The sequence below is a fragment of the Polistes dominula genome, unplaced genomic scaffold (assembly GCF_049000335.1).
Source record: "Polistes dominula isolate Pdom_NZ unplaced genomic scaffold, Pdom_raw_medaka contig_82, whole genome shotgun sequence".
Classification (NCBI taxonomy): Eukaryota; Metazoa; Arthropoda; class Insecta; order Hymenoptera; family Vespidae; genus Polistes; species Polistes dominula.
Window position 1 is genome coordinate 6,360,001 of NW_028301046.1, and position 14,618 is coordinate 6,374,618.

The 14,618-nt window shown below is 31.4% G+C and overlaps 1 protein-coding gene across 8 annotated transcripts in view; it reads left to right on the forward strand.

Moving 5' to 3' along the window:
• LOC107068134 (uncharacterized) overlaps positions 1–7,755 on the forward strand; it is a 17,640-nt gene extending 9,885 nt beyond the window's left edge. For 4 of the 8 annotated variants that reach the window (XM_015324237.2, XM_015324241.2, XM_015324240.2 and 1 more), the window contains 3 exons: positions 3,044–3,132; positions 3,214–3,438; positions 3,560–5,499. In XM_015324237.2, coding sequence (XP_015179723.1) covers positions 3,049–3,132; positions 3,214–3,438; positions 3,560–4,201 — 951 coding nt within the window. In that variant the 5' untranslated portion in view covers positions 3,044–3,048 and the 3' untranslated portion in view covers positions 4,202–5,499. Of the gene's footprint in view, positions 1–3,043; positions 3,133–3,213; positions 3,439–3,559; positions 5,500–5,800; positions 6,095–6,191 lie in introns of those variants that run through there. The other 4 variants (XR_016177563.1, XR_016177562.1, XR_016177565.1 and 1 more) reach the window with 4 other exon arrangements.
• The last annotated feature ends 6,863 nt before the right edge of the window (positions 7,756–14,618 follow it).

Genomic DNA, 14,618 nt, shown 5'->3' on the forward strand with positions numbered 1-14,618 from the left:
CTTCTTCTTCTTCTTCTTCTTCTTCTTCTTCTTCTTCTTCTTCTTCTTCTTCTTCTTCTTCTTCTTCTTCTTCTTCTTCTTCTTCTTCTTCTTCTTCTTCTTCTTCTTCTTCTTCTTCTTCTTCTTCTTCTTCTTCTTCTTCTTCTTCTTCTTCTTCTTCTTCTTCTTCTTCTTCTTCTTCTTCTTCTTCTTCTTCTTCTTCTTCTTCTTCTTCTTCTTCTTCTTCTTCTTCTTCTTCTTCTTCTTCTTCTTCTTCTTCTTCTTCTTCTTCTTCTTCTTCTTCTTCTTCTTCTTCTTCTTCTTCTTCTTCTTCTTCTTCTTCTTCTTCTTCTTCTTCTTCTTCTTCTTCTTCTTCTTCTTCTTCTTCTTCTTCTTCTTCTTCTTCTTCTTCTTCTTCTTCTTCTTCTTCTTCTTCTTCTTCTTCTTCTTCTTCTTCTTCTTCTTCTTCTTCTTCTTCTTCTTCTTCTTCTTCTTCTTCTTCTTCTTCTTCTTCTTCTTCTTCTTCTTCTTCTTCTTCTTCTTCTTCTTCTTCTTCTTCTTCTTCTTCTTCTTCTTCTTCTTCTTCTTCTTCTTCTTCTTCATAATTGAATTCACAATTGGATCCTTTTCCTTTTCCATCCTTCTTCTCGATACCATCTTTCTTTCTTTCTTTCTTTATTTTATTCATTCATTATCTCTTTTTCTCTTTGGATCCTCTTCCCCCTATTGGTTGAAATTTTACGAACAAGGTCCAAAGGCAATTGGATGGGTAATGATTAGAACTAAGACAGACGGCACTAGGAGACATCGAACTTTCACGTTTTATAAGCATTGATCAGAATTATCGATAATCTAAAGAACCGAAAAAATCAACGTCCCTAATCTTTTTTCCGTTTATTTCAACGAAAAGAACCTAATCCGATGTACCATAGAATATCGAAATTGAAATTCACGTTTGATCTTTACCATAACAGATAATAGCATGGAATCGTAGATTTTTTCCGAGAGAAAGTTACGACAAAGTAAATCAAATATTATGGCATTCGAACCGATCGTAATTTACATATTGAATTTTTTCTACAAGTAAAATAAAACTATTTGTTACATTTTTGCGTTGTTCTGTTGGTACGTAAAGGATTTTACGTTTGCTTGTACGTTTTATTCTTGACAAGTTCACTATGTTAAATAAATTTACACGAACGAAATCCGATTACGTAAAATTTACTTTCACGGGACGACGTTCGAGAATCGAACTGAATCGACATTAACCTGCGCTATCGATTCGATGACCAATTCGCGGTCGTGAATTTAACGGTAGAGAGATAGTGTTGACGTTTCGCGTAGGTGGAATAACAGAATAACATTAAAATTGCGTGCACGTGTCCTACGGTATTACGTCACCTTTATTCGATCACATGAAATCGTGATTACAATTAACGGATTCTCATGCGATAAGGAAAAGGGATTCAATGCGCGTTATCCGTTTACATGCCATTCCAGTTGAATCACGCTATTCCTTCCTATCCTTTTACCAACGAAGAAACGAATTTCGTGTTCCATACAATCGATTGTCCTATTTTCTAATCAAAACTTTCAATTCGATATCTCGAAAATCTTCAATTCCAATTTTTCCTTTACGTGTTTTAACAATTTAACAAAAAACTATCATTATTTTCTATTCGAAAATTTATTATTAGCAATGTAAAAACTAAAATTATTTCTATTCTAACTAAAATAAGAAATAAAAAAGAAAGAAAAAAAAAATTTTAAACTGCCTAGGAATTCTTACTTCGAAGCACGAACACGATAACGACCAAAGCCCGACCTTTTAAACGTTGGGCTTTGTTGTTCCGACTAGAAAAAAAAAAGAAAAAAAAAATTGGTATGTCACCGGAAAGAGTGAATCACGTATTCAGCACTGGTACCCTAAATCCAGCACTATTTATGGCTGGAACGTTCACAACGGGTTTAGTTATAACTCCCTTTCAGACAACACGAGAACTTTCCTTATCTCCAAATCTTGGAAAGTTAAAACTCGAGCATAAGGTATGAGATCGAAAAAGAACTAAACCCTAATGTATCTATGAATGAATTGGACATAATCAATGCGAAAGATCTATTTTGTGTCCATTACTATTACCATTTACAAATAACCAATGATAAAAAAGTTATTTTCCGTAAGATCGCATCAACTGATTTCAGTACATCAGTGTACTTACATTTATTGTTATTTATGAATAACACATTGTAATTTAACTTGTACTGAACTGCAGCTAATGTCCGACTGAATTGTAAATAAAAAAGAAATAATAATAATAAACAAAAATAGAAAAATAAATAAATAAATGAAAAAAAATAGGACCAAACGATAGTAACTAAGCAAACAAGTAAGTAAGTAAGCAAGTAAGCAACCAAACAAGCAAGCAAGCATCCAATGACGCAATTCGGCTCGGTCGTCGAACCTAAGGCCTCGAAAAAGGCGTTCAAGTCGAGACCGGCACTTTCATTCATTCGAGAAAAAAAGTATCGGCATGCACATGCACGGTCGTTGCACGTATTTCGAATTGCAATAGGTTTTCTCGAAAAAAAAAACATCTAAGCTTCGCCAAGTAGGGTACTCTCGATACACGCAATTCGACTCGTTCAAATAACACGCATTCCGTGTTATTCTATGGCTCGGCAACCGGTACTTAACGACCAATGACGACGGACGAGCTATTCTTCGTCAAAACGATTCTCCTTCCTTGCATTCCAATCATCCAAACTCTCTTTTATATTCTACGACGTTAGCAGAAAATATTGTTCTATCTAATCGAATAACAAAATCGGATTTTTTATTATCCAATACTTACGATCCAATCGAATGTTCTGCTATGAACAATAATGACTTCATTTTTTCTAATTAAACAAATAATCTTACTTTTTATCAAACTTAAATTACAAATACTTACGATAAAAATTTGATAATTTGGTCGTACATTTAATTTTGATAATAACATAACATTCTTTACTTTTCTTTTTATATAAAAAACACTTGGATAGTTTTATTTTTCTTCTGTTGCAGAGATCATGGGATCTGCGTGGCAGTTAGCGACAACTGTCGTTTTCTTCTTGATTCAATCGAATTTATTACACGCTCATCGCGAACACAAGGTTCGTAAAATTTTGTGAAGGAACCGTTGTTGCTTGACTACTTGGAATCTTTGTTTCAAGCATTTTAATCATCCGTTACAGGTCCACAACATAGTACTTTATCCAGACAAGCACAGTTGGTGCAAAACAACGCCTATCAAACAGGTAGTCGCGTGGCCACAATGCTCTTCCCAAGAACTCGATAACAACGTGTGCGTTGGAGCTTGTTTTTCTTACATGGTACCCCACAGCGAGCCATCCGCTCCTGGTGATTTGATAAGACCCTATTGCGACTCCTGTCAACCTCTTGACAGCGTTTGGCATACGGTAGGTATCTTAGTTCCAATGAACACACATCAAAATCAATGTTTCAAGGAAGAAATGAAAAATTTTGTAAACATCTAATGATTAATCTAGCGAATTATTTTAACTTTTTTTCGGGATCAAGGTTACCTTGGATTGTAAGGACGAGGAAAATAATCCAATGACTATGCAGAAAAAGGTACAAATAATAACCAATTGTTCGTGCAGTTCATGCATGGAAACGTCTAGAATCAAACCAGATTACAATACTTTACTACAATCGTTGACCGTTGAAAATTTGGATAAGAACGTTAACGTTGTTCATGAGACGCCGGATCTTCTGTTGAATCCTAATTTGAATTCGTCGAAAAATACCACAAGAGACCGGGTAGAAGCTAACGAAAGATTTTTACAATTATTTAAGCAAGGATTGAAGGATTCGGAGAATTTAGATGAGATAGATTTTAAAAAATTGTTTTCGAAATTTGGAGAAAAGATAGATACGGATAAATTGAGGGATTTATTGAAGAAACTTAGTCAAGAGGACGAGAGGCATCAAGAAAATCAACAAAATAACAAACAGCAGCAACAACAACAACAACAGCAACAACATCACGGTCCAACGACGATGTTACATCGTGGTCCTCATCATTCGATGGTTCTGGATTCCGGTGTGAAGGAAAAAATCGACGTTGAGCCGCATTATCTTCATCCAGCTGTGGCCGGTCAAGAGATCAGTTATCACGACAACGTTGTCGTCGACAAGGGCAAGAAGAAAGATTTTTGAGATCTCTCGAAGATCGAAAACGATCGTCTCGTTTTACAAAATTGGATGCCGGACTGGGTTTATTTTGAACGAGTTGGACGACAAACGAGCGGATCGTCGTAAACGGAGGAACGAACGACACGACACTTCTTTCCCACGCTGATTCCACTAGAATCGATTGGTAAGGAATTTTTCATGCCTGGTCCATAAAGTTAAAAGGCATAAAAATTTGTATGCGACGGTAGTTAGCAATTTTATTTTTTCCCTTGTTTTCTTTTTTTTTGTTTTGTTTTCCCCCATTTTTCCTCACATTAATCGTCAAAATATTTAAACTGCTTAAGTAGGGGTATATGATTTATTTTTTGTTTTGTATTATTAGCGATCGAATTTATTCTTTTATACAGCTTATAATCTTTTATATATGTATATAGAGATAATATTACATTTTAAATTATTCCTCGTTTGTTAATGCTACGAATTAGTATATCAGTGAACAAAAAATTACAACGAGGGTATCGAGCCAAGGAGAAAAGAAATAAAGAGAAGAGAGAGAGAAAGAAAAAAAGCACGTGATCGGACTCTTACCGTAATTTTCGAACATTTCGTGTTTCGGTTTGTCACAGAATCGATCATGTATAGATTAAAAATAAATGGAAAACTAGAGTTTCCAAGTTAATTTCGTATTTAATGTTATGAGTGAGAGTGGGAGAGAGATAGAAAAATGAAGAAAGAAAGAGAGGGAGAATGAGAGAGAGCGAGAGAGAGAAAAAAAGAAAGAAAATTTTAATATATATTTAGTTTTTATTATTATGTTAACTATTTAACAAAAATCACGCATTTCATAAAAGCTAGCACCGAGACAACATTAATAATTTTTTTAAACTAAAAAAAGTTTCTTTTTTTATTTTATAGACCAAAAGGAAGAACATTGATGTGCGCTTTTCATGTCGCATTTTATTCAATTTTATTTTATTTTTTTTTATTTTTTCTTTATTCATCATCGCTTCTACTTTTTATTAATGCATTGTAATGTCATTGTTCTCGTAGAGAATAAAAGAGCGAACGGTAACAAGACCAGTTATTTTCTACTTCGTCGTGTACAATCATTTATTTTTATCGGTGTATTATTATTTCATGTCCTGTATTTTATCTAATTGCCTAATGTTAACGTAATTATAAGCCGATGACAAATGCATTTTTTAACGAACAAAGAAATCGCAACGAATGTAATCGGTAATACCAGAATGATATTTCCTAAAAAGGAACACGAAAAAACAGCAAAGAAAAAAACAATAAACAGATACGTTTATTTCCTTCTATTCATTTATCATTTTTCGATATTTATTAAACAAGGAAACAAGATAAAGAGAAATTAAGGTGCGTCGTCTTGTGCAAATATTTCAACAACGTAGATTCAAAGTAAAGAACAAATTTTCTTGAATATTACAAAATCTTAAATCCTTGAAATCATAAAATAGAATATTTACAAAGATATTATTCAAACAAATTGTGTTAAAATTCTTTTGTCATACAGGAGTCGTATACTATTCGATATTTAATCAATTATCTGATTATTATCCTTATTAATGATTAATAATTAACGTTATTTCTCTATTTCAGTATAACTTCCAATAAAGATATTAAAATAAAATCTAAAGAACAAACACATATTCTAAAAATAAATCGAGAAACATAGCATAAACGGAATTGTTAAACTTAGGAGAGAAGACTTGTTCGAATTTAAAAAGCTACATATATATATACATATAATTGGATGAAAGATATGCGACAAATTTATGCGTTTCTCGTCGGTAAAGTTAAAATGATATCAGTAAAGACGATGATCCTCTGACACGGCTGAGATCACTCAACGAAACATGAAAGTTTCAACGTTAAATACATGCATAAACGCATGTACGCGTAAATAATATAATAAAATAAATAATATATACATATATATATGAGAAGGGAGTATCCAATGGAATGAGTGGTGTACAGGTTGTACTTATAGATTCAACGACGAAGAAGATGAAAAAGGATAAGTTTCTACCGGTGGATCAGGCAAAGGAATGTTGAAGATCAAGAGAAAGGCGGTATGTACTTATATATATATATACGTATACACTTACTCACTCACTCACTCACTCACTCACTTACTCACACACACACACACACACACATATATATATATATATATATATATATACGTATTTTCTTCACGGGTATTCACAATACTCTTTACTTTCTCTTATCGTTTAGCCATTAGACTAAGACCGACATCATCGAGTGCTCGTTATTACGAAACAACACGTTTGAAAGATGATAAAAAAATGAAATAAAATAAAACGATTAGAGAAATAAAGCATTCGCTTGAAATAACAGTTCCAATGGCAAGTTGATCAGTGATAACGAATATTCTCAGCCAATCGCAATCGTTGTATGAAATCGGAAGTTGGAATCGTGGTGACGCTCGAAAAGCATTTGCCGAGCTGCACGAACGAACGAACCAGTGTCGCTTGGTTCGTCGAGCCTGTTGTTCCTACTCTCTCGTCGACATTATTATTATTATCATTATTATCTATAACGCTGTTATAGTTCTTGTTATTATCTTCGTATCATCAGTCATTGTTATCAAAGACAATCGGAGGAATGACGGTGACTTCGATCGCTGGATCAAACGATCTAACTCGAGCGAACGATACTAATCGATTTGTAGTGTTTTCACATTATCCGGATATTAACCGATCTTTGATCAAGTATGATCGACAAATAAGATAGAGAAAAGGTTTCTTCTCAAGGATTTCACCGTTTCTACGAAAAAAGAAAAAATAAACAACTTCATTATACCAAGGACGATTAAAATTGTGCGTGGTGGCCTTTTGTAAAGACACGATTTTGATCGAATACGAACGAAAGATCAAGAAATTCTTGTGCCTTTTTTATTCGTTTAAAAAAAAAAAAACAACGAAAAATTGGTTTTTTCTTTTTCTTTTTTCTTTTTTTTTTATTTTATTTTGTCAATATCGAACGAAGGAATAAATTAACGGAAGAACTTTACGAATATCCAATCTCTTCCTGCGTTTTTCTTCTATTGCATATCCTCATCAGTGCTTACCGATTCTTCGTACCGATAAGTAGTCACCTGCATCGAATTTAAGTGCACCATTTTTGCCGATGCACGACGTATTCGTCGTTTCGTCCCAATCGAAAGACAGACGCTGTGTCGATTCGAGATGCCTGATAAACCCGTAGTTTTTGATTATTTTTGAAAAACGCTGCATCTTTTTCTTTCTTTCTCTATCTCTTTTCGTGAAAGTGAATTATATCTCAAATCGGAGAATACCAAGTTTTGCAATTTACTCAAAAAGAAAGAAGACAGTTTTTCACCAAACGACAACATGGATATCATGGATGGTACGATATTTATTATTATTATTATTATTATTATTATTATTATTATTATTATTATTATTATTTTCCTATGTTCGATGTTTATCTTATTTATACATAAAATGAGATTTTTGTTATTATATTAATACTTTCTTTTTATTAATAATAAAATAAAATTATATATATTTTTGTATCACTTTACTCTAACAAAAAGTAAATTCTTTATTATTGTTATTAACATAATTTTTATGTTGCAAAAAAGGCAAATATTTTTCAATAAAAAACAAAATATTTTAATGACACGAGATTATCAAAGTTATATACAACAATAACGTACTAATAACGTAATAATTGATAACACTTATTATCTAAATAAGTAAAAAAATAAAGTATTAAATGGATAACATATTATTTAAATTAGATACAGAAAAAGTATATTAAATAATTTTTAGCACAAACAACAGTTGCATTTAATTTTAAATGTCTTTCCTTATCTATAATTGATCAAATTGTTTTCTCAACTGATCGAAACGATCGATTGTAAGATAATCTTAAAAGATTTAATAATTCGTCAAAAAATAACCCTCTTGACAAGTTTATATCACGAATCTAACAACCTTTCTATATATCGAATAAATCGATACGAATCATCGGAATTCAGAGGAAGTGACTTCATTTCCAATTCTTATTTCGTGTCATTCTCAGACATACGAATTTGTGCGCGAGTTTTACAAATTATTTCCCTAATAGGTAGAATTTTTTACGGAAACAAAATAGCAAAACATACAAGCAATCAATTAGTTTAAGTTATCGTCTAATGTAACATACGAAAAACATATAGATTGCATCACACGTGCAACCTTATTTTTATCTAATTGTTTGCTGCTAATTATCATATATAATTATTTAAAGTATTTCGATAAAAATAATTGCATTATTATAAAATTATCTCATAAATATTGGAATTAATCTAATGAAAATATTATTTAGTTTGTGTAATTAAAGTTTCAAAATATCTTCCAACACCGTACACCAATCTTCCCTATACTCTAGAAAAAAAAAATTAAAATAATGTAAATATTGAATTAAAAATGTCCAAGAAGAAAGTACAATTTCTTGTTCTATTTAAATTCCCATAAATTTCATATTATTATTATTATTATTATTATTATTATTATTATTATTATTATTATTATTATTATTATTATTATTATTATTATTATTATTATTTTATTATTTCTCTCCGACTTCTCGGGCATATCAGCATATCAGACAGGACTCTTGCCAGGTCTGACAGCTTTAATCTCCTGAATTTAGAAGGCTCTGGTTATGTTGCATGTTTTTAATATAACTGCCTTTTGTATTTCTTGGTGTATATTTGGGTCTAGTTGTAATTGTGTGAGATGTGGTTTACAATTATTCGGTGTAATGCCTGTTGCTGATATGATGAAAGGGATGATGTGCACCTTTTTTTGTTTCCATATTCTGTGTATTTCTTGTACAAGTGGTGTGTATTTTTCTATTTTTTCTCTGTATTTCTGTGTGATGTTGATGTGGTTTGGTACTGTAATGTCTATTAGGTACGTTGTCTTTTCTTCTTTGTTTGTAAATATGATTTTAGGTTTGTTGTATTTTACTGTTTTTTCTGTGTGTAATGTTGTGTCCCAGTATAGTTTGTACTTTTCGCTATCTATTATTGTTGTTGGTGTGTATTTGTAATATGGTGTTATAGTGTTCTCCAGTTTGTATTTGTTCACTATTTCTTTATGTATGATTTTTGCTGCCGAGTTGTGTCTTTCCGTATATTCGGTGTTTGCTAGTATTTTACAACCCCCTGTTATGTGTTCTATCGTTTCGGCTACTAGTTTACATTTCCGGCATTTATCATCTTGTATGTTTATATCTTTTATTATGTATTTGAGGTAGTATTTTGTTGAGATTATCTGATCTTGGATTGCGATTAGGAATCCTTCGGTTTCTGGGAAGAGGTTTCCTTTTTTTTTAGCCATTCGTATGTGTCGTTTTTGTTTATATTTTCGTCTGTAGTGGTGTAGTAGTGTTTTCCGTGTAATTGTTTTGTGGCCCATGCGTTTATTTTGCTTTTATTATTATTATTATTAGTTGGTATTAGGAACTCAGAAGTTCATTGCTGTAAATTTCTTATAACAGACAAGAATTATAAGAAACGAAGGGACATATTTAATTGTAAGATGGTGGTCCTCGTGTTCGTTTATGACTCGGTTCGTCGATCGAGTTAATCGTTTAGATTGATATCTCTACAGGGAGTAAATACATAAATATACGCAAGAATGAACATATATATTATACGATGATCACGTATATATATACGTGAAATAACTTTGGCCTCGACCTCGTTGATCCTCCGAGAAGAAAAAAAAAGAAATTAAAAAAGAAAAAGAAAGAATGACACTATAATACTCGGAACGATCATAGGGAGAGATCTTCAAACTGGCTGCCATAAATAATAATCGCGCTTCGAGATGATTAATTAATCGGAACTGGCAGACCTATCTTTTTTGCTGTTACCAAAAATTTTTTTATCAACACACAAATTCATTCTCGATCTTATACTTGTATATAATAATAATAATAATAATAATAATAATAATAATAATAATAATATCCAAGTGAATTTCTAAACGTTGAATAATTAATAAATTAACGAATAATAAAATAATCCATGCATCGATAAGTAATGAAAATATTTCAAGCACGTATTATTCTCTTTACATTATTAGTTGACGATCATTTGTTAATATAAACGTAAAAAATGATTACTAATTTTACGTAACTTCAAATGTACCGCCTATCAACATAATATGTTAGTATTATTCCGTGTGTACCAATAACGAGGGTTTATTACTTCTCGTATTTATCATCTTTTGCATGTTTGTAAGCACAACACTTTTAATTTAACAAGAAATGAGAAATCCGATCGTTCCAGTATCAAAGATAACCTTAAAGGCTATTGCAACAGCACTGTCAAATGTATTCCGATTAGTTGTCAAAGTTTGTAATAATTATTATATGAGTCGCTGATTGTTATTATAGTTTTTTAGGTCATACATTTTTCTTTTTTAAATATCGCGTAGCATTTATTTTTCAAAGTATTTTTATACGAAAAATTAGTAAGTTTTTAAAAATAAAGTACATTTATATTTTTTATTGAAAAATAATTTTCTTTTAATTAGTTCTAAAATGTATTATTCTTTTACGCAACCCTGACGGCGCTTATATGGGTCGCTAAGTAATGAAAAGTTTAAGAACAATAAGCAAAAGAATATATATTTTTTAATTCCTCAAATATTTTAAGCCACTTAATTAGACAAACATCGATTCATGTAACTTCAGTTGATTTGTTTTACAAATTGTAAGATAACGAGATGACGCTATTTAACGCACCGATAACCAAGAAACTTCATGCAAAAAGTAATGCATCTGATTACGTTGATAATTAAATCATTGAGTCGTAACATAAATGAGTTTAGTTATATTCTCTTACATTCATACTTGCAAGCGAATTTATTTATGTTCCAAACTCAATAAAAGTGTGATTAAAAATTTTAATAATCCAGCTCTGAAATGTTGATATTCGAATGAAGTTCATACTATTCGATACTACTCTAATAACAATTTGTACAATTTTATAGTTGAATAATTACATAAGTTTGACAATAATCAAGTAAGTAAATGGTTCTATAGACTGGAAGCATTTATCATAAGGTTTGCCTATTTGCTCTTGTAAGACAAAAGAATACTTTCAATACATCTTTATTTTTCATTCACGTATCATCGATCAAATTATTGTATATACGTGAGATCGAAAAGCTACGTGTATTCGATCTTGTCGTGAGATTATCAAACGAACGATATAATATTTTTCAATCATTTCAACGAAATAATTCGATAGCAAACAGAGTAGAATAAAAAAAAAGAAAAACAAATATTTTTTAAAGAAAAATTGAAATATAAACTTTGAACTAAACAGCTGCATCGAATTATCGATATTTCGTTACATCGAAAATAAATACATTTCTTAAAATAGTATTACATACGAAAATAATTTCAGAAAATTTCGATGATTCATTTCGAGCCTTGTAGGCGCATACTAAATATCAAGAAGTCAGACTCGGTTTCTATGACGTGATTTTCTAAATATGATCGAAATTTGGCACGACATTAACCAAACGTCGGGAGATATTTGAGACGAGTACGAATCTTTTAACGTATTCCAAAATAAACATAAAAAAAGGTTTAAACCGATGAGACGCGGATATTTCATTCATTGAAGTAGATAATTTACAAAATTTTCTTATCTTTCTTATTCCTAATCCGCAAATCTCTACTGAGCACTTAGGCACGTAAGCTATCGGGTAACGATTTTGGAATATTTCTCGATCATTGATAAAATGAAAAAGAAAAACATAATAAAAACGCAAAACATACTCGATTACCCTGAAGACAATCATTTCTTTTCTTACAAATATCCTGTTTTTCAGAATTTACTTAACGATTACAAACGCAAATGCATAAATAATTAAAAAAGTAACACGCGGAAGTAAAAAAATATTGTTAATAAGGTGTTAACACACATTTCTGTTCTTTAGCAGATGCATTCAATTAGCTTGTAATTACAATTGTTCCCATCGAGTAATCATTTTTCGCAAAATAATATGACCTCGATGATGAATCGAGGTATGAGAATTTCCTGCATTCACAGACAAATCTACATGTGCATCTGTATCACCGAATCATCATTTGATGCACATGTTAATAGAGTCAACAAACATAATAAATCATTTCCTATTTCTGATGCCTACAACAATTTGATGAGTCAGTTAATACCAACAATATGATGATTCGCAGCATATCTTGGTCTTATCTACAAAGTTGTAATCTCGAAAATGAAATTGTCTCATTGAAACGATAAGAATTCGGATATAAAATTCTTAGCTACAATATTAAATTAAGCTCTTATTAATTAATAATTATCACGATTAACAGGTAATGATTTTTGTTTTTGAAAAGTAATAAATAAAATCTTCGCAATATGCAATTGACATTGATTATTTAATTACAGAAAAAATAAGAGGGGGAGAAATGCATTCGTATAAATAGTAGTGTTGATTTTTCCAAGATTTTTACGTTCGATCTGTTTACACAATAATACTTATACGATTGATAATAAGATATTCTTCGATTTATGCTACATTCATGAATCGTGCATAAAATCACGTAGATTGATAATTATAGTCTTTTTGTATTTTTTCCTCTCTCATTTTTTTATCAGTCATAAGGATTTTAACACGTTGAATGCCATACCAATTTTACAGGGATTGTCCGTAGCGCCACGATGTGGAATATATTTCTATTAATCTGAGCTCACCGGTCACCGATGCCTCCCATGGCGTCACTGCCAAGTTGAGTGCTGGTCCCCAGTAACCCCCATGGCATTAAACGTATTAAAAATATCAAATAAGAGAAATACCATTTTGTTGGTATGACGAAAACGACATCTTCCGTAGAAATATCGTGTTAAAATAAATATAACCAATAGAGTTCCAAATCTATCTATGCAAACGATAGAAATCTACCACGTATCTTAACACGTTCTTAAACCATGTGTCTACCTCCGTAGAAAATGGTTCGATTAAGTTAGTTTAAAAGTGCCTTAAAAAAGCAAGCCAAAAATTTCGTTTACACATTTTTAAAAATGCAAGAACAAACTCCCTGAAAATTAGTAATTAACTATGTTAGGTATGTATGTATTTACGTAGGTTGTAGATTTATGTAGGTGCTTATGGTATATAGTTGGTAGTTATGGAAAGAGAAACGAAGGGGGACCGAAAAGCAATCAAAATTTTTCTTTGCTGACGAAAAACATCTATTTATTAAAGAAATTTTAAACGCCAATCAAGAAAAAATTTTTTCATTAATTTCTAATATTTTTTGCCTTACGTAAAGGAAATTGTTCAATTCCCTTTTTAAAAAGTCCTTTGATTTTTTATTGACATAAACTAAATGTGAGTGTACTCATCAAAGAAATTTTGATTACTTTTCGGTACCCCTAATATATTCTTAATGAATGAATTCAATTAAATATGAAAAATATTGGTGAATGTAAATAAAAATTATGCTCTTTAGAATGAAATAAACGAAAAAAAGTATGTGTTCATATATTTAAAAAAAATTTTTTTTTCAATTCTTTATGCTTTGCCGGGTTCTCAATGGCGCCCCTGATGAAACCTGTGCTATCGCACATTTCTCATACCCATAAATACGGTCTTGCAAACTGAAAAGGGGAAAATTAGCCAATCAGAGAGCTTGGAAGATGTTAACATGTAAAAGCATGTTCAATTCGTTTCGTCATTAGTTAAAGTTAGCAAGAAGAGGATATGAATAAAGATCGTTCAATATTCTATAGAAATGTATGAGTTGTGAAAAAGAAAGAGAATGAGAACGCATGTGCAAAGCATACAAAAAAGAAAAAGAGAGAGAGAATGAATGAAAAAAAGTAAATTACATATAAAGCGTTAATCATTTGTAGCATACTCTTAAATTCATGTATATGCGACCACATCGGTGAGATACACCGAACAACTACGAACAAGGACTGTATAATTAGCAGGGACGAATAGGTGACAAGAGGTAGATTTAGTGAAAGAACATATGAGTCACGGTCGTTACCTTTCTTCGCATAATCGTCGTTGTCGTCATCGTCGTCATAGCCCTTATCGTCGTAGGTCGAAAGAGTACTCGGAAGCGACGACAGAGGGGGCAAGTGAAATAATCTCAGGCGCGGCGCAACCGAATGGTTCCTATAGAAATTGCAAGGGGAAGGGAAAAAAAAGAAAATATTCAACGACATTGTTCGAAAAATCCCACGTTCAAATGAAAACAATTAAATTAATTAAATATATTCGAATGATTGGAATTATTTCTCATTCCACGTATCGTAAGAACATTTTTTCCTCGTTCTATTCGCGAAAAGAATAGGAAAAAGATGGTAAAATTGAATAGTATATGC